Genomic DNA, 19,255 nt, shown 5'->3' with positions numbered 1-19,255 from the left:
GCTGTGGGTTAGTACTTCACCTGTTCTGGTATCTGTCTCAGCTGTGGGTTAGTACTTCACCTGCTCTGGTATCTGTCTCAGCTGTGGGTTAGTACTTCACCTGCTCTGGTATCTGTCTCAGCTGTGGGTTAGTACTTCACCTGTTCTGGTATCTGTCTCAGCTGTGGGTTAGTACTTCACCTGTTCTGGTATCTGTCTCAGCTGTGGGTTAGTACTTCACCTGTTCTGGTATCTGTCTCAGCTGTGGGTAGGTACTTCACCTGTTCTGGTATCTGTCTCAGCTGTGGGTTAGTACTTCACCTGCTCTGGTATCTGTCTCAGCTGTGGGTTAGTACTTCACCTGTTCTGGTATCTGTCTCAGCTGTGGGTTAGTACTTCACCTGCTCTGGTATCTGTCTCAGCTGTGGGTTAGTACTTCACCTGTTCTGGTATCTGTCTCAGCTGTGGGTTAGTACTTCACCTGTTCTGGTATCTGTCTCAGCTGTGGGTTAGTACTTCACCTGCTCTGGTATCTGTCTCAGCTGTGGGTTAGTACTTCACCTGCTCTGGTATCTGTCTCAGCTGTGGGTTAGTACTTCACCTGCTCTGGTATCTGTCTCAGCTGTGGGTTAGTACTTCACCTGCTCTGGTATCTGTCTCAGCTGTGGGTTAGTACTTCACCTGCTCTGGTATCTGTCTCAGCTGTGGGTAGGTACTTCACCTGTTCTGGTATCTGTCTCAGCTGTGGGTTAGTACTTCACCTGCTCTGGTATCTGTCTCAGCTGTGGGTTAGTACTTCACCTGCTCTGGTATCTGTCTCAGCTGTGGGTTAGTACTTCACCTGCTCTGGTATCTGTCTCAGCTGTGGGTTAGTACTTCACCTGCTCTGGTATCTGTCTCAGCTGTGGGTTAGTACTTCACCTGCTCTGGTATCTGTCTCAGCTGTGGGTTAGTACTTCACCTGCTCTGGTATCTGTCCCAGCTGTGGGTTAGTACTTCACCTGCTTTGGTATCTGTCTCAGCTGTGGGTTAGTACTTCACCTGCTCTGCTATCTGTCTCAGCTGTGGGTTAGTACTTCACCTGCTCTGGTATCTGTCTCAGCTGTGGGTTAGTACTTCACCTGCTCTGGTATCTGTCTCAGCTGTGGATTAGTACTTCACCTGCTCTGGTATCTGTTGTGGTGACCATATTACCGCCACACCAGAGGTCACGACTCATGAAGGCAGTCAAATTCCACGTGACCGTTTAGTCATCGTAATTAGGCTTCTCCAAGCTCTGATGCTGCTGATGATCATTAGTAACTTACCAAACTTGCTAACTGCCTGGTACTCAGCACTCTATTGTCCCTCTAATCACTCTGACATCAATGCAAATGTATTTGAAAATCTAATCAAACACTTCATGAGAGCCCATGAGCTCATGTTGCGCAATTGCGTGAGAAAACAGAGTGATGGCCTCTATTAAAAAGAGGAGGATCCCATCAGCTTTTAATAGGCTAGGCCTACTATATTTATTTCTCAACTTCCCTAATAATAAGCACATTGTTTATCTTTACAACAGGAGTATAGCCTACCTGGCTGGCATGAAAATGAACCATGGGGAAGTGTCCTCCATTTGCTATTTAAGTGCATAGATGACATTATGGCCACACAAAGGGGATGCCGCCGGGAAATTCGAGGCATTATCAAGTGCTTGTCAACTTGTGAATGAGAGATTGATGAAGTGTGTACAGTCTGCACAAAAAACAATGCAGAGCTCATGCCTTTCAAGCAACTTTTTTCAAATCATCATTAGTCTCATCATGTAGCTTTGTAATGTATTAAAAATCAATAACATATAGCCCAACGTTTGTATCACAACTAAAGTTACATTAATAATTCTAAATTAAGCATATAGGAGGATCTATTTCGTTGTTAACCGCTCAACACAGAATAGCCGCGTGTGCTCACTCCCTCAAATCATTTGGAGAAAATATAATTTCCATTTTATTCAGCTTTGTTCAAATGTATTCTTCATACTATAAAATAATGCCACGGAATTCTAAGCAAATTGTGTCTGCTAAATGAGTGTAGCAGCCATATGGCATAGCCAGATCAGGACCTAACATAAGGACATCAAAGAGTATGCTATTCTGTTCTTCAGAAATTTTCTTCATTTCATGTTTCTTTAGACCTGTCTAAAATAAATAGTGGATTTTCTGTGACGGTGTGGACTATATTACATGGATTTATTAGACTTTTAAAAAATGTAAATGTTCCAAAGGTCTGCATCAGTGGCTTGTAGGCTATGTGTGGAAGCCAGGAGATGCTAAATGTGTTTATGTTAATTAACGGTCAATTACCGTGAGACCGGCAGTTATTTTTTACATTTATTTATTTATTACCCTTTTTTTCTCCCCAATTTCATGGTATCCAATTGGTAATAGTTACAGTCTTGTCTCATCGCTGCAACTCGAGTACGGACTCGGAAGAGGCAAAGGTCGAGAGCCATGCGTCCTCCGAAACACAACCCAACCAAGCCGCACTGCTTCTTGACACAATGCACATCCAACCCGGAAGCCAGTCGGGAGGAAACACCGTACACCTGGAGTCCGTGTCAGCATGCACTGCGCCCGGCCCGCCACAGGAGTCGCTAGTGCGAGATGAGACAAGGTTATCCCTGCCGGCCAAACCCTCCCTAACCCGGACTATGCTGGGCCAATTGTGCGTCGCCCCATGGGCCTCCCGGTCGCGGCCGGCTGCGACAGAGCCTGGGCTCGAACCCAGAATCTCCGAGACCGGCAGTTTCTGTTACCGTCTCAGCTGTGGTACCTCGCGCTATATTCTCTGTTTCCAGTTCTGCTTTGTATTACAGTCCAATTTTGACAATTTTTTTGTGTTTATAATTTACATGGTGAATTAGCCTTAGTTGTGTGATGGCTCAGTTTACACTGTTTTCTATTACAGTCCAATGTTTACTTGGTATTTTGTTATTTAATGATTAATGTGTATTACATTGGAGTTGCATAGTTATTACATATCGGTAGTAATTACCTGATAATTACACTAAAATAGCATCTCAAACAGGATAGAACAATAATAGTTTTCTACAGCCATAATGTTTCTCTGCCTTCCTTTCAGCTTTGGTACAGTAATAACAGTAATTAAACACTGTGTACTAACCCTTTTCCTGTCAGGTCTGGCTGTAAGAACAGCACATTAATAACATAGTAATTCAATCATCAGTCAATCAAATGTATTTATAAAGCTCTTTTTACATCAGCCGATGTCACAAAGTGCTGTACAGAAACCCAGGCTAAAACTCCAAACAGCAAGCAATGCAGGTGTAGAAGCACGGTGGCTAGGAAAAACTCCCTAGAAAGGCCAAAACCTAGGATGAAACCTAGAGAGGAACCAGGCTCTGAGGGGTGGCCAGTCCTCTTCTGGCTGTGCCGGGTGGAGATTATAACAGAACATGGCCAAGATGTTCAAACGTTCATAGATGACCAGCAGGGTCAGATAATAATCATCACAGTGGTTATAGAGGGTGCAACAGGTCAGCACCTCAGGAGTAAATGTCAGTTGGCTTTTCATAGCCGATAATTCAGAGTTAGAGACAGCAGGTGCGGTAGAGAGAGAGTCCAAAACAGAACAACCCGGACAGGAAGATCACGTCAGTGACTCAACCCACTCAAGTGACGCACCCCTCCTAGGGACGGCATGGAAGAGCACCAGTAAGCCAGTGACTCAGCCCCCGTAATAGGGTTAGAGGCAGAGAATCCCACTGGAGAGGGGAACTGGCCAGGCAGAGACAGCAAGGGCGGTTCGTCGCTCCAGTGCCTTTCCGTTCACCGTCACACCCCTGGGCCAGACTACACTCAATCATATGACCTACTGAAGAGATGAGTCTTCAATAAAGACTTAAAGGTCGAGATCGAGTCTGCGTCTCTCACATGGATAGGCAGACCATTCTATAAAAATGGAGCTCTGTAGGAGAAAGCCCTGTCTCCAGCTGTTTGCTTAGAAATTCTAGAGACAGTTAGGAGGCCTGCGTCTTGTGACCGTAGCGTACGTGTAGGTATGTACGGCAAGACCAAATCGGAAAGATAGCTAGGAGCAAGCCCATGTAATGCTTTGTAGGTTAGCAGTAAAACCTTGAAATCAGCTCTAGCCTTAACAGGAAGCCAGTGTAGAGAGGCTAGCACTGGAGTAGTATGATCAAATGTTTTGGTTCTAGTCAGGATTCTAGCAGCCGTATTTAGCACTAACTGAAGTTTATTTAGTGCTTTATCCGGGTAGCCGGAAAGTAGAGCATTGCAGTAGTCTAATCTAGAAATCATGGATGAATTTTTCTGCATCATTTTTGGACAGAAAGTTTCAGATTTTTGTAGTGTTACGAAGAAGGAAAAAAGCTGTCCTTGAAATATTCTTGATATGTTTGTCAAAAGAGAGCTCATGGTCCAGAGTAATGCCGAGGTCCTTCAGTTTTATTTGAGACGACTGTACAACCATCAAGATTAATTGTCAGATCCAACAGAAGATCTCTTTGTTTCTTGGGACCTAGAACAAACATCTCTGTTTTGTCCGAGTTTAAAAGTAAAACATTTGTCGCCATCCACTTATGTCTGAAACACAGGCTTCCAGGGAGGGCAATTTTGGGGCTTCACCATGTTTTATCGAAATGTACAGCTGTGTGTTGTCTGCATAGCAGTGAAAGTTAACATGATGTTTCCGAATTACATCACCAAAAGTTAAAATGTACAGTGAAAACAATAGTGGTCCTAAAACGGAACCTTGAAGAACACTGAAATGTACAGTTGATTTGTCAGAAGACAAACCATCCACAGAGACAAAATGATATCTTTCCGACAGATAAGATCTAAACTAGGCCAGAAGTTGTCCGTATAGACCAATTTGGATTTCCAATCTCTCCAAAAGAATGTGGTGATCGATGGTATCAAAAGCAGCGCTAAGGTCTAGGAGCACTTGGACAAATGCAGAGCCTCGGTCTGACGCCATTAAAGGTAACTTACTACCTTCATGAGTGCAGTCTCAGTGCTATGATGGGGTCTAAAACCAGACTGACGTATTTCGGATACATTGTTTGTCTTCAGGAAGGCAGTGTCTCACTTGATCCTAGGTCCTGGCAGTGTTGTGCTGACTCAGGACAACTGAGCTTTGGAGAAATATGCAGATTTAAAGAAGAGTCCGTAATTTGCTTTCTAATGATCATGATCTTTTCCTCAAAGAAGTTCATGAATTTATCACTGCTGAAGTGAAAGCCATCCTCTCTTGGGGAATGCTGCTTTTTAGTTACTTATTCTCCTCAATTTGTACTAACTGTGTACGAACCCTCTTCCTGTCAGGTCTGGCTGTAAGAACAGTATGAACCACCTGAAGGAGGAAGTGGACCACGAGGCTAAACACCGCTGTCGCTACTCTGCTCAGTACGACAACCGCATCTACACTTGTAAGGTAGGAATACACACACACACACTAGTTATTCCTCTGATCTGAACGTCTGTACTCTGATCCTCAGGCGTGCTATGAGGGAGGAAAGGAGGTGATTGTGGTTCCCAAGACGACAGCCTCCTCTGACTCTCCCTGGTTTGGTCTGGCCATCTATGCCTGGTCAGGGTGAGTACTGGCCTACTGGTTAATCAGAAAGTAGTGCACTACATAGGGAATAGGGACCCATAGGACTCTGGTCTGAAGTAGTGCACTACATAGGGAATAGGGTGCCATTTGGGATGCATGCCGGGTGTGGTCTTTCAGAATGAAGGAAGATATTTACTCTGTATCACTGTATGTAAGGCTGTGGAGAAAAGGAGAATAATGGTCCTTTAAGAGTGGTATGAGACCAACGGGTAGTTGCTTTTTCAACTCTATCTGCTGTCGCTGGCTGAACTGTAGTGTTGTTCGCTTGTACAGTACCAGTCAAAAGTTTGGACACACCTACTTATCCTTTGCAGCAGAGGTAACTCTGGGTCTTCCTTTCCTGTGGCAGTCCTCATGAGAGCCAGTATCATCATAGCACTTGATGGTTTTTTGCAACTGCACTTGAAGAAACTTTCACATTTCATGACATTTTCCAGATTGACTGACCTTCATGTCTTAAAGTAATGATGGACTGTCGTTTCTCTTTGCTTATTTGAGCTGTTCTTGTCATAATATGGACTTGGTATTTTACCAAATAGGGCTATCTTCTGTATACAACCCTACCTTGTCACAACACAACTAATTGTCTCAAATGCATTAAGAAGGAAAGACATTCCACAAATGTACTTTTAACAAGGCACACCTGTTAATTGAAATGCTTTCCAGGTGACTACCTGATGAAGCTGGTTGAGAGAATGCCAAGAGTGTGCAAAGCTGTCATCAAGGCAAAGCGTGGCTACCTTGAAGAATCTAAAATATATGTTGATTTGTTTAACACTTTTTTGGTTACTACATGATTCCATGTGTGTTATTTCATAGTTGTGATGTCTTCACTATTATTCTACAATGTAGAAAATAGTAAAAATAAATAAAAATGCTTGAATGAGTAGATGTGTCCAAACTTTTTAAACTAAAGTAGTGGTGTTGTTGTTTACAGGTATGTGATAGAGTGTCCCAACTGTGGGGTGATCTACAGAAGCAGGCAGTACTGGTACGGGAACCAGGACCCAGTGGACACAGTGGTCAGGACTGAAATAGAACACATCTGGCCTGGGGTAAGAACAAGAGGAGCTTGATCAAATCTCCTCATTCTTGCTCAATTTTGCATGCCTTCTCAAACAACTGTATATGTATTCACACATCAAGTCTTCTCTTGAGTTGGGGATGGAACAACTGTTGAACATCTGAGCTTTTGGTTGTTGACAGGGAAAGGGTGGAGTGTGTGTGTGTGTCCATCTGTGTTTGTCCCCCACATCTGTTGCTATGGGGTAATGATGTTAGGGACAATACAGGATGAATCACAATAATTGTTTGCCAAAATAATATTTTTACTTTGTAATGCCAATCCTGGTTGTATGTAACAATCCTTCGTATGAACTGCCAACATTATATTGCATATTATTCCTTAATTGTGGAAATTAATTAAGATATGTACGATTTTTTAATAATAATACAATACCAGTCAAAAGTTTGGACACACCTACTAATTCAAGTTTCTTTTTTAATGTTTACTATTTTCTACATTGTAGAATAATAGTGAAGACATCAAAAGTATGAAATAACACATATGGAATCATGTAGTAACCAAAAAAAGCATTAAACAAATGTTAAACAAATCAAAATATATTTTATATTTCAGATTCTTCAAAGTAGCCACCCTTTGCCTTGATGACAGCTTTGCACACTCTTGGCATTCTCTCAACCAGCTTCATGAGGAATGCTTTTCCAACAGTCTTGAAGGAGTTCCCACATATGCTGAGCACTTGTTGGCTGCTTTTCCTTCACTCTGCGGTCCAACTCATTCCAAATCTCAATTGGGTTGAGGTCGGGTGATTGTGGAGGCCAGGTCATCTGATGCAGCACTCCATCACTCTCCTTGGTCAATATTTTGACTGGTACTGTGTATATTTACAAAAAAATATATGGGGGATTGAAAAGGGTGCAGACAATTACATTGATGGAGGCTACAATCTATCTGCAATATTAAGGCTGATCTACACCCCCTAAGAAATGCATTTTAAAAAGAACAAGAGATTGGAGGGGACCAGGACCCAGTGGTCAGGACTGACATACAGCACATCTAACCTGGGGTAAAGAACAAGAGAGGAGGGGACCAGGACCCAGTGGTCAGGACTGGCATACAGCACATCTAACCTGGGGTAAAGAACAAGAGATTGGAGGGGACCAGGACCCAGTGGTCAGGACTGGCATACAGCACATCTAACCTGGGGTAAAGAACAAGAGAGGAGGGGACCAGGACCCAGTGGTCAGGACTGACATACAGCACATCTAACCTGGGGTAAAGAACAAGAGAGGAGGGGACCAGGACCCAGTGGTCAGGACTGACATACAGCACATCTAACCTGGGGTAAAGAACAAGAGAGGAGGGGACCAGGACCCAGTGGTCAGGACTGACATACAGCACATCTAACCTGGGGTAAAGAACAAGAGAGGAGGGGACCAGGACCCAGTGGTCAGGACTGACATACAGCACATCTAACCTGGGGTAAAGAACAAGAGAGGAGGGGACCAGGACCCAGTGGTCAGGACTGACATACAGCACATCTAACCTGGGGTAAGAACAAGAGAGGAGGGGACCAGGACCCAGTGGTCAGGACTGGCATACAGCACATCTAACCTGGGGTAAAGAACAAGAGATTGGAGGGGACCAGGACCCAGTGGTCAGGACTGACATACAGCACATCTAACCTGGGGTAAAGAACAAGAGAGGAGGGGACCAGGACCCAGTGGTCAGGACTGACATACAGCACATCTAACCTGGGGTAAAGAACAAGAGAGGAGGGGACCAGGACCCAGTGGTCAGGACTGACATACAGCACATCTAACCTGGGGTAAAGAACAAGAGAGGAGGGGACCAGGACCCAGTGGTCAGGACTGACATACAGCACATCTAACCTGGGGTAAAGAACAAGAGAGGAGGGGACCAGGACCCAGTGGTCAGGACTGACATACAGCACATCTAACCTGGGGTAAAGAACAAGAGAGGAGGGGACCAGGACCCAGTGGTCAGGACTGACATACAGCACATCTAACCTGGGGTAAAGAACAAGAGAGGAGGGGACCAGGACCCAGTGGTCAGGACTGACATACAGCACATCTAACCTGGGGTAAGAACAAGAGAGGAGGGGACCAGGACCCAGTGGTCAGGACTGGCATACAGCAATTCTTATTTACAGTGTCGGCCTAGGAACAGTGGGTTAACTGACTTGTTCAGGGGCAGAACGACAGATTTTTACCTTGTCTGCTCGGGGATTCGATCTAGCAACCTTTCAGTTACTGGCCCAACGCTCTAACCACTAGGCTACCTGCCGCTCCAAAATGAAGCCTCTAGAATGTATAATCTAGAATGTACCGCAATGAGCTATACATACTGACTGACTTCTCTGTCACTCATACTACTGCCCTTCTCTCTCTCTCTCTCTCTCTCTCTCTCTCTCTCTCTCTCTCTCTCCCTTTCTCTCTCCCTTTCTCTCCCTCTGTGTCACTCCTTCCACTCTCTCCTCCCTTTCTTTCTCTCCTCTCTCTCTTTCCCCTCTCTCTCACTCCTTCCACTCTCTCTCCTCTCTCCAGTCGGATGGTTTTCTGAAAGACAACAACAATGCAGCTCAGAGACTGTTGGACAGTGTGAACTACATCTCCCAGAGTGTGTCAGAGCTCAGTGTGAAACCTGCCAAAGCTGTCACTTCCTGGCTCACTGACCAGATCGCCCCGGCCTACTGGAAACCCAACTCACTCATCCTGGTACGTGGTCCTCACAGCCATCTGGTCATACTGATATAGACACAGCATGGATCCAACATGGCTGACATATGCATTTTCAGAACCAACATCGAGATGCAGTGACTCACTGGCAATGAAGGTTATTTTAAGGGTTGTAATGCAGAGTTTTTTAAAGTATCTGTTTCTCTCTCTCTCTCTCTCTCATATATGTGTGTGTGTAAAGACTGTCCATTCCTCCTATGACTGTCCATTGCTCCTATGTGTGCTTGTGTTTTCAGCCTGTGATATTTTCTTTCAGCTGTGCTCTCTGTGTCTCTGTAACAGAAATGTTCTAAGTGCAGTGAGGTGTTCCAGGACAACGATACTAAGCATCACTGCCGTGCCTGTGGAGAGGGCTTCTGTGACGGCTGCTCCACCAAGAACCGTCCTGTTCCAGAGAGGGGCTGGGGGCTCGCCCCCGTACGGGTCTGTGATGCCTGCTTCCAGAACCGGGGAATCTCAGAAGGTAAGGACGGGCCTCCCGAGTGGCGCAGTGCTAGCTGTGCCACTAGAGATCCTGGTTTGAGTCCAGGCTCTGTCACATCCGGCCACGACCGGGAGACCAATGGGGCGGTGCACAATTGGCCCAGCGTTGTCCGGGTTAGGGGAGGGTTTGGCCGGCAGGGATGTTCTTGTCCCGTCGCACACTAGCGACTCCTGTGAAGGGCCGGGCACAGTGCATGCTGACACGGACTCCAGGTGTACGGTGTTTCCTCTGACACATTGGTGCGGCTGGCTTCTGAGTTAAGCGGGCATTGTGTCAAGAAGCAGTGCTGCGTGACTGGGTTGTGTTTCCAGGAGAACGCAGGGCTCTCGACCTTCACCTCTCCCGAGTCCGTACGGGAGTTGCAGCAATGGGACAAGACTGTAACTACCAATAGGGGAGGAAAAAGGGGTAAAACAAACTTTCAAAAAAGAAGGTAAGGAAATGTTTTTTCTTCAGTGATCCTATGATGTCCCAATAGGTCTTTAAAGAATACTCTTAGATAAAACTGTATGCCATGTGAATTTGGGCAGGGAATTGCCAGGGACCTCACAATACGATATTAACATGATACTTCCTGTAGGTGCTGATACTATACTGTGCATTCAGAAAGTATTCAGACCCCTTGGCTTTTTCCACATTCTGTTACCTTACAGCCTTATTCCAAAAAATTATTAAATACATGTTTTTCCTCATCAATCTACACACAACTCCATAATGACAAAGCGAAAACAGGTTTTGAGAAATGTTTGCTAATTTATGAAATAAAATAAAAAACAGAAATACCCTATTTACATAAGTATTCAGCCCCTTTGTTATGAGACTGGAAATTGGGCTCAGGTGCATCCTGTTTCCATTGATCATCCTTGAGATGTTTCTACAACTTGATTGGAGTCCACCTGTGGTAAATTCAATTGATTGGACATGATGTGGAAAGGCACACACCTGTCTATATAAGGTCCCACAGTTGACAGTTCATGTCAGAGCAAAAACCAAGCCATGAGGTCGAAGGAATTGTCCGTAGAGCTCCGAGACAGGATTGTGTCGAGGAACATTTCTGGGGAAGGGTACCAAAACATTTCTGCAGCATTGAAGGTCCCCAAGACCACAGTGGCCTCCATCATTCTAAAATAAAAGTTTGGAACCACCAAGACTCTTCCTAGAGCTGGCCGCCCGGCCAAACTGAGCAATCGGGGGAGAAGGGCCTTGGTCAGGGAGGCGACCAAGAACCCGATGGTCACTCTGATAGAACTCCAGAGTTCCTCTGTGGAGATGGGAGAACCTTCCAGAAGGAGAACCACCTCTGCAGCACTCCACCAATCAGGTCTTTATGATATGGAGGAAACCTGGCACCATCCCTATGGTGAAGCATGGTGGTGGCAGCATCATGCTGTGGGGATGTTTTTCAGCGGCAGGGACTGGGAGACTAGTCAGGATCGAGGGAAAGATGAATGGAGCAAAGTACAGAGAGATCCTTGATGAAAATTTGCTCCAGAGCACTCAGGACCTCAGACTGGGGCAAAGGTTCACCTTCTAACAGGACAATGACCCTAAGCACACAGCCAAGACAACGCAGGAGTGGCTTCGGGACAAGTCTCTGAATGTCCTTGAGTGGCTCAGCCAGAGCCCAGACATGAACCCGATCGAACATCTCTTGAGAGACCTGAAAATAGCTGTGCAGCGACGCTCCCCATCCAACATGACAGAGCTTGAGAGGATCTGCAGAGAAGAATGGGAGAAACTCCCCAAATACAGGTGTGCCAAGCTTGTAGCGTCATACCCAAGAAGACTAGAGGCTGTAATCACTGATAAAGGTGCTTCAACAAAGTACTGAGTAAAGGGTCTGAATACTTATGTGATATTTCAGTTTTTTATTTGTAATAAATGTGCAAAAATTTATATAAAACAGTTTTTGCTTTGTCATTATGGGGTATTGTGATGTCATTATGGGGTATTGTGATGTCATTATGGGGTATTGTGATGTCATTATTGGGTATTTTGTGTCTATTTAATCAATTTTAGAATATGGCTGTAACGTAACAAAATGTGAAAAAGTGAATGGGTTTGAATACATTCCGAATGCACTGTATGTATTGTGATTCCATACTGTGATTTTATTGTGATTCAATGTTCCAAACATATTGCTCACCATATGTCTGCTGCAGAGGGATGAGAGAGAGCCATGAGAAAACAAGTTTTGATCAGTCATGGAAATAAAAGTGCTGAAAACAAATTGGCTCGCTATTTAAAAAGAAGCTGGAAAAGAAGCTATGAAGGAAAAATACTGGAGTTTTGGTGCAGGTAGAGACAACTAGCGCAAAAATAATATTGCGATATTGTCAAAACGATATGATATATCGTCAAAAATAATATCCCAATATTTAACTGGAGTTTTCCCCCATTACTAACATGATCATCAAAATTAGGCGGAAAATCGTGTATCCAGATTAACAGACATAGAATATTTCCCCCTTTTACTGTTTATTTCTTACTCTTACTATCGGATTTACAGATCTTATAAATTAATATGTGAAACATAAATCTGTGGTTGTTTTCTTCTTTCTTCCTTCCGTGTGTGTGTGTGGGTGTGTGTGTGTGTGTGTGGTAGAGCTGCTGGATGCAGAGTTGGAGGAGGAGGAAGGAGGGACACTCAGTAGGAGAGTAGGAGAGGCTGTTCAGAATACACTGGGAGCTGTGGTCACTGCTACATACATCCCTCTGGGTGAGTACTGTAGCCTTCTGGCTGAGTGCTGTAGCCCTCTGGGTGATGTCTGTAGCCCTCTGGGTGAGTACTGTAGCCTTCTGGCTGAGTACTGTAGCCTTCTGGCTGAGTACTGTAGCCCTCTGGGTGAGTACTGTAGCCCTCTGGGTGAGTACTGTAGCCCTCTGGCTGAGTACTGTAGCCCTCTGGGCGAGTACTGTAGCCCTCTGGCTGAGTACTGTAGCCCTCTGGGCGAGTACTGTAGCCCTCTGGGCGATGACTGTAGCACTCTGGGTGAGTACTGTAGCCCTCTGGGTGAGTACTGTAGCCCTCTGGGTGAGTACTGTAGCCCGCTGGGTGAGTACTGTAGTCTAGACTGCTCTGTGGTCACCGGTCTGGAGAGAGAGGAGATGTACAAACATCACATGTCCACATGTCTGAGCTTAACATTTTTAACGGCCTAATAGAGGCTTAAAGGTGCTACACGTTGTTTTTGCATATTTGCATTGTAATTTCAGAAAATGTCCATAATACCATGCCCTGACGAATTGAGGCTGTTCTACCTGTAGCACCTTTATAAAGGAAAGGTTCATCCATTTTCAATGTTATGTCGTTTTTGTGCATCTTTGAGCGACGTTCTTTCGATTCCCGGGTCATTTCATGTTTTCATGTCTATCTAGCTGTTTAAGCAGAAATACAGCCGCGATGATTACTTTTTCATCATGTGATATACATCATTCAATATAAACTGTGATGGACATAACCGTATGTCCTCGCAAAACTAATCTGTGTGTGTGTGTGTGTGTGTGTGTGTGTGTGTGTGTGTGTGTGTGTGTGTGTGTGTGTGTGTGTGTGTGTGTGTGTGTGTGTGTGTGTGTGTGTGTGTGTGTGTGTGTGTGTGTTTGCCTGTGTACGCCCTCTCCCTCTCTCTCTAGGTCTGATGAAGGATGCAGCTCGTCCAGCCTACTGGGTTCCAGACCAGAACATCCGGTGCTGCTGTGAGTGTCAGAGAGACCTCTCCGCCCCGTGTCTCTCCATCCACCACTGCAGGGCCTGCGGCCAGGGCGTGTGTGACGACTGCTCCCCTGAACGCAGAGCGGTGCCCTCTAGGGGTTGGGACCACCCGGTGCGCGTCTGCAACACCTGCCACCAGAAACCAGGGGACCTCTAGCAGGAGACGGGGGAGCGAGAGAGAGGACACATTGGCATCCTATTTCCTATAGACCCTGGTCAAAAATAGTGTACTGTATATGAACTAGGGTGCCATTTGGGACACAGACAGATACAGTCCAGGGTTGTGTTCATTAGGTATGAAATGGAAGAAACGTTTTGCTACGGCGTGCCTTAATGAACACGGTCCAGGTTCTACCTAACAGCTGTGGAACTGGAGCGTTTGGAACTGGTGGAACACCCCTCTCTCTGTGGCTGCAGTGGTTCAGCCCAGTTTGGAAGGGAATTCTTCTTATTCATTGTGACGTCATCAGTAGTAAGGCTGGGACGTCAAGTCAGATGTCCTGACTTTGTCCTTAGTTCTTCCATCCTGACAGGACACCTTTAATCTCTTTACTGCACTGTTTCACTTCACCCTGCCTGAATTCTCTCTCTCTCTCACACACACACACACACACACACACACACACACACACACACACACACACACACACACACACAGACATAGAGATTTATATTAATGCACACAGAAGAAACCAGAAATCCTTGAATACCAGTCTATCCGAATGAATGACGCCGCAATAGTAGACCACCTGTACTCTACCTGACAACAGTACCTGATACCACCTGTACTCTACCTGATACCACCTGTACTCTACCTGACAACAGTACCTGATACCACCTGTACTCTACCTGACAACAGTACCTGATACCACCTGTACTCTACCTGACAACAGTACCTGATACCACCTGTACTCTACCTGACAACAGTACCTGATACCACCTGTACTCTACCTGACAACAGTACCTGATACCACCTGTACTCTACCTGACAACAGTACCTGATACCACCTGTACTCTACCTGATACCACCTGTACTCTACCTGACAACAGTACCTGATACCACCTGTACTCTACCTGACAACAGTACCTGATACCACCTGTACTCTACCTGACAACAGTACCTGATACCACCTGTACTCTACCTGACAACAGTACCTGATACCACCTGTACTCTACCTGACAACAGTAGCTGATACCACCTGTACTCTACCTGACAACAGTACCTGATACCACCTGTACTCTACCTGACAACAGTACCTGATACCACCTGTACTCTACCTGACAACAGTACCTGATACCACCTGTACTCTACCTGACAACAGTACCTGATACCACCTGTACTCTACCTGACAACAGTACCTGATACCACCTGTACTCTACCTGACAACAGTACCTGATACCACCTGTACTCTACCTGACAACAGTACCTGATACCACCTGTACTCTACCTGACAACAGTACCTGATACCACCTGTACTCTACCTGACAACAGTACCTGATACCACCTGTACTCTACCTGACAACAGTACCTGATACCACCTGTACTCTACCTGACAACAGTACCTGATACCACCTGTACTCTACCTGACAACAGTACCTGATACCACCTGTACTCTACCTGACAACAGTACCTGATACCACCTGTACTCTACCTGACAACAGTACCTGATACCACCTGTACTCTACCTGACAACAGTACCTGATACCACCTGTACTCTACCTGACAACAGTACCTGATACCACCTGTACTCTACCTGACAACAGTACCTGATACCACCTGTACTCTACCTGACAACAGTACCTGATACCACCTGTACTCTACCTGACAACAGTACCTGATACCACCTGTACTCTACCTGACAACAGTACCTGATACCACCTGTACTGTACCTGATACCACCTGTACTCTACCTGACAACAGTACCTGATACCACCTGTACTCTACCTGACAACAGTACCTGATACCACCTGTACTCTACCTGACAACAGTACCTCATACCACCTGACCAAGAGGAACTAGGAGACAACAATTAAGCAATAAGGCCAGGGGGGGTGTGGTATATGGCCAATATACCACGGGTAAGGGCTGTTCTTAAGCACAACGCAATGCGGAGTGCCTGGATACAGCCCTTAGCCTTGGTATATTGGCAATATACCACAAACCCCCGAGGTGCCTAATTGCTATTATAAACTGGTTACCAACGTAATTAGAGCAGTAAAAACAAATGTTTTGTCATACCTGTGGTATATGGTCTGATATACCACGACTGTCAGCCAATCAGCATTCAGGGCTCGAACCACCCAGTTTATAATACCTGATACCACCTGGCTAAGAGGAACTAGGACAGAAGAGGAGGAGCATCGGTGAGGAAAGATGATCTGGAAAAAGGAAAAGATCACTGTGCTCTCGTCTTTTCGCTTTGGTCCTCATCCTTCAGCATCGCGCTTGTCATTTTGGTCCTCATCCTTCAGCGTCACGCTTGTCATTTTGGTCCTCATCCTTCAGCGTCGTGCTTTTCATAGCTTATACTTTCTGTCCAACTTTGATCCTTGGCTTGAAGAAGAGGAATCACAACCCTTATGTAGCAGCATAGATGCATTCCATGTTTATGATGATTCGCTTAATTAACTACCGATTATAATGTTGGAAGCTGAGTGGTTTTATATGTGGGTTTAAACAGGCAGACAGCCCTCGTTGACTTGTTTTTATTTGACATATAGGGTAAGTTTTAATATAATGGGGAAAATAATTGATTTGTTTAGTATAAAATGGCCTCTTTTTTGTTTTTAATGGGTCCACACTACAATGCTACTATCATTGAGTGATGTCATCAGATTGACGTTAGAGGAGATTGCTGAAAAGGAACCATAGAATTAGATGATCAGAATTTGAACCATTTTAATTCTATGGTGGGAGCTGCTTTCACAGTGTGACTGGCCCACAGCACAGGATGTAGAATAACATGGAAGGATATGAACACACTTTGGGGCTGGAGCCTTAAACATATTATACATTCAATTCATAGTGTATAATATCACGTAATCGTTACACTATCATCTCAGGCTGTGTAGCAGCCAACCGTGCTCAATATGATTAGCTGCAATTATGTAGCCTGGTCGCAGATCTGTTTCTGCTGTCTTGCCTACTGGTATGGGCAACAACCGTAGGGGTTGACAAGACGGCACAAACAGATCTGGGACCCAGGCTAAGAAGTATGGGGTAGGAGCAGAATAACTGACTGGAATCAGCTTGTACATAAAATGGAACGTTGTAAAGTTCTAGAACAGAACAGTGATCATGATGATTCATCTCAGCTGATAAAAGAAACCAGGAGAGAATACTGACATCAGACTGAAGATAAATACTGTTATGTTTACTACACCATGAATGCATAGTAATAAACTTGACAACCTCAATGTGTGTGTGTGTGCATGTAAACTGTGTATATGCATGTGATTATAGAAATTGTAGATTTCTTGTGAGGTTTGTTGATCCCTTTAACCAGAATATTTTCTTATAATAATTCCAAAAGACACCCATTCAATCACATCGGATAAAATACATTGTTTTAATGTCCACAACTCAAAAAGTTTTTAGCTTCTAAACGTTTTACTACGGCGTGCCCTAATGAACACGGTCCAGGTTCTACCTAACAGCTGTGGAACTGGAGCGTTTGGAACTGGTGGAACACCCCTCTCTCTGTGGCTGCAGTGGTTCAGCCCAGTTTGGAAGGGAATTCTTCTTATTCATTGTGACGTCATCAGTAGTAAGGCTGGGACGTCAAGTCAGATGTCCTGACTTTGTCCTTAGTTCTTCCATCCTGACAGGACACCTTTAATCTCTTTACTGCACTGTTTCACTTCACCCTGCCTGAATTCTCACGAGAGAGTCCTGTAACCTACCGGCCCTCGGCAGTAAGGTCCTGTAACCTACCAGCCGTCGGCAGTAAGGTCCTGTAACCTACCAGCAGTAAGGTCCTGTAACCTACCAGCCGTCAGCCGTAAGGGAGGCAGGTAGTCAACTGCCACAGCCTGGTGTCTCTGCCAAGCCCACCAGACGGGCTAAACACTGGATTTAAGAAAACACTAACAATCCATTGTATCTGATGACTGACTACGACACGACAGACTTGTCTTTTAGTATTCATGTTGAAGTTAAAAACTTAGCAGAACTCTAGTAAAAGGGTGATACATGTGAATGAAGGATACAGGACGTCTGGGTGAGTGACAGCGACCCGGCATATTGAGTTCACCCCCCAAAAAATGAAATCACTTATAGAACCCACAACCCTGGCGTTGCAAACACCATGCTCTACCAACTGAGCCACAGGGAAGACCAATTTAACACAGATTTAACAGATATCACAGATTTAACAGGTACAGCACAGATATAACAGGTAAAACACAGATACAACACAGATACAGCTGATTTAACACAGATAACAGGAACAACACAGATATAACAGTTACAAAACAGATATCACAGATTTAACACAGCTATAACAGGTACAGCACAGATATAACAGGTTAAACACAGATATAACATATTTAACACAGATATAACAGGTAAAATATAGATATAACAGATACAAAACAGATCTCACAGATTTAACATAGCTATAACAGGTACAGCACAGATATAACAGGTAAAACACAGATACAACACAGATATAACATGTAAAATATAGATATAACAGGCACAACACAGATACGACATATTTAACACAGATGTAACAGATACAACACAGAAATAACAGGTACAACACAGATATAACAAGTAAAATATACATATACAGGTACAACACAGATATGACAGGTACAACACATAACAGATACAACATACAGTTGAAGCAGGAAGTTTACATACACTTAGGTTGGAGTCAACCACTCCACAAGTTTCTTGTTAACAAACTATAGTTTTAGCAAGTGGGTTAGGACATTCACTTTGTGCATGACACAAGTCATTTTTTCCAACAATTGTTTACAGACAGATTATTTCACTTATAATTCACTGTATCACAATTCCAGTGGGTCAGAAGTTTACGTACACTAAGTTGACTGTGCCTTTAAACGGCTTGGAAAATTCCAGAAAATGATGTCATGGCTTTAGTAGCTTCTGATAGGCTAATTAACATCAATTTGAGTCAATTGGAGGTGTACCTGTGGATGTATTTCAAGGCCTACCTTCAAGCTCAGTGCATCTTTGCTTGACGTCATGGAAAAATCAAAAGAAATCAGCCAAGACCTCAAAAAATGTTTTGTTGACCTCCACAAGTCTGATTCATCCATGGGAGCAACTTCCAAATGCCTGGAGGTACCACGTTCATCTGTACAAACAGTAGTAGGCAAGTATAAACACCATGGGACCACGCAGCCGTCATACCGCTCAGGAAGGAGACACGTTCTGTCTCCTAGAGATGAATGTACTTTGGTGCAAAAAGTTCAAATCAATCCCAGAACAACAGCAAAGGACCTTGTGAAGATGCTGGAGGAAACAGGTACAAAAGTATCTATATCCACAGTAAGACGAGTCCTATATAGACATAACCTGAAAGGCCGCTCAGCAAGGAAGAAGCCACTGCTCCAAAACCGCCATAAAAAAAAGCCAGACTACGGTTTGCAACTGCACATGGAAATGTCCTCTGGTCTGATGAAACAAA

The 19,255-nt window shown here is 44.6% G+C and overlaps 1 protein-coding gene across 2 annotated transcripts in view; it reads left to right on the top strand.

Moving 5' to 3' along the window:
• The window catches only part of LOC106608268 (zinc finger FYVE domain-containing protein 1), a 28,345-nt gene extending 10,837 nt beyond the window's left edge, over positions 1 to 17,508 (top strand). Inside the window, exons 6-13 of one of the 2 annotated variants that reach the window (XR_006770347.1) lie at positions 5,325 to 5,433; positions 5,498 to 5,595; positions 6,554 to 6,671; positions 9,208 to 9,378; positions 9,682 to 9,862; positions 12,489 to 12,602; positions 13,517 to 13,943; positions 17,239 to 17,508. Coding sequence is in view for 1 of the 2 variants with exons in the window: in XM_014206122.2 (XP_014061597.1) it covers positions 5,325 to 5,433; positions 5,498 to 5,595; positions 6,554 to 6,671; positions 9,208 to 9,378; positions 9,682 to 9,862; positions 12,489 to 12,602; positions 13,517 to 13,752 (1,027 nt within the window). In the remaining variant the exon portion in view is untranslated. Of the gene's footprint in view, positions 1 to 5,324; positions 5,434 to 5,497; positions 5,596 to 6,553; positions 6,672 to 9,207; positions 9,379 to 9,681; positions 9,863 to 12,488; positions 12,603 to 13,516; positions 17,013 to 17,238 lie in introns of those variants that run through there. The other variant, XM_014206122.2, reaches the window with a different exon arrangement.
• Positions 17,509 to 19,255: the final 1,747 nt, after the last annotated feature.

The sequence above is a fragment of the Salmo salar genome, chromosome ssa06, assembly GCF_905237065.1.
Source record: "Salmo salar chromosome ssa06, Ssal_v3.1, whole genome shotgun sequence".
Taxonomy (NCBI): Eukaryota; Metazoa; Chordata; class Actinopteri; order Salmoniformes; family Salmonidae; genus Salmo; species Salmo salar.
The sequence above is the reverse complement of the archived record's forward strand: the minus strand, read 5'-3'. Positions and strand labels throughout refer to the sequence as shown.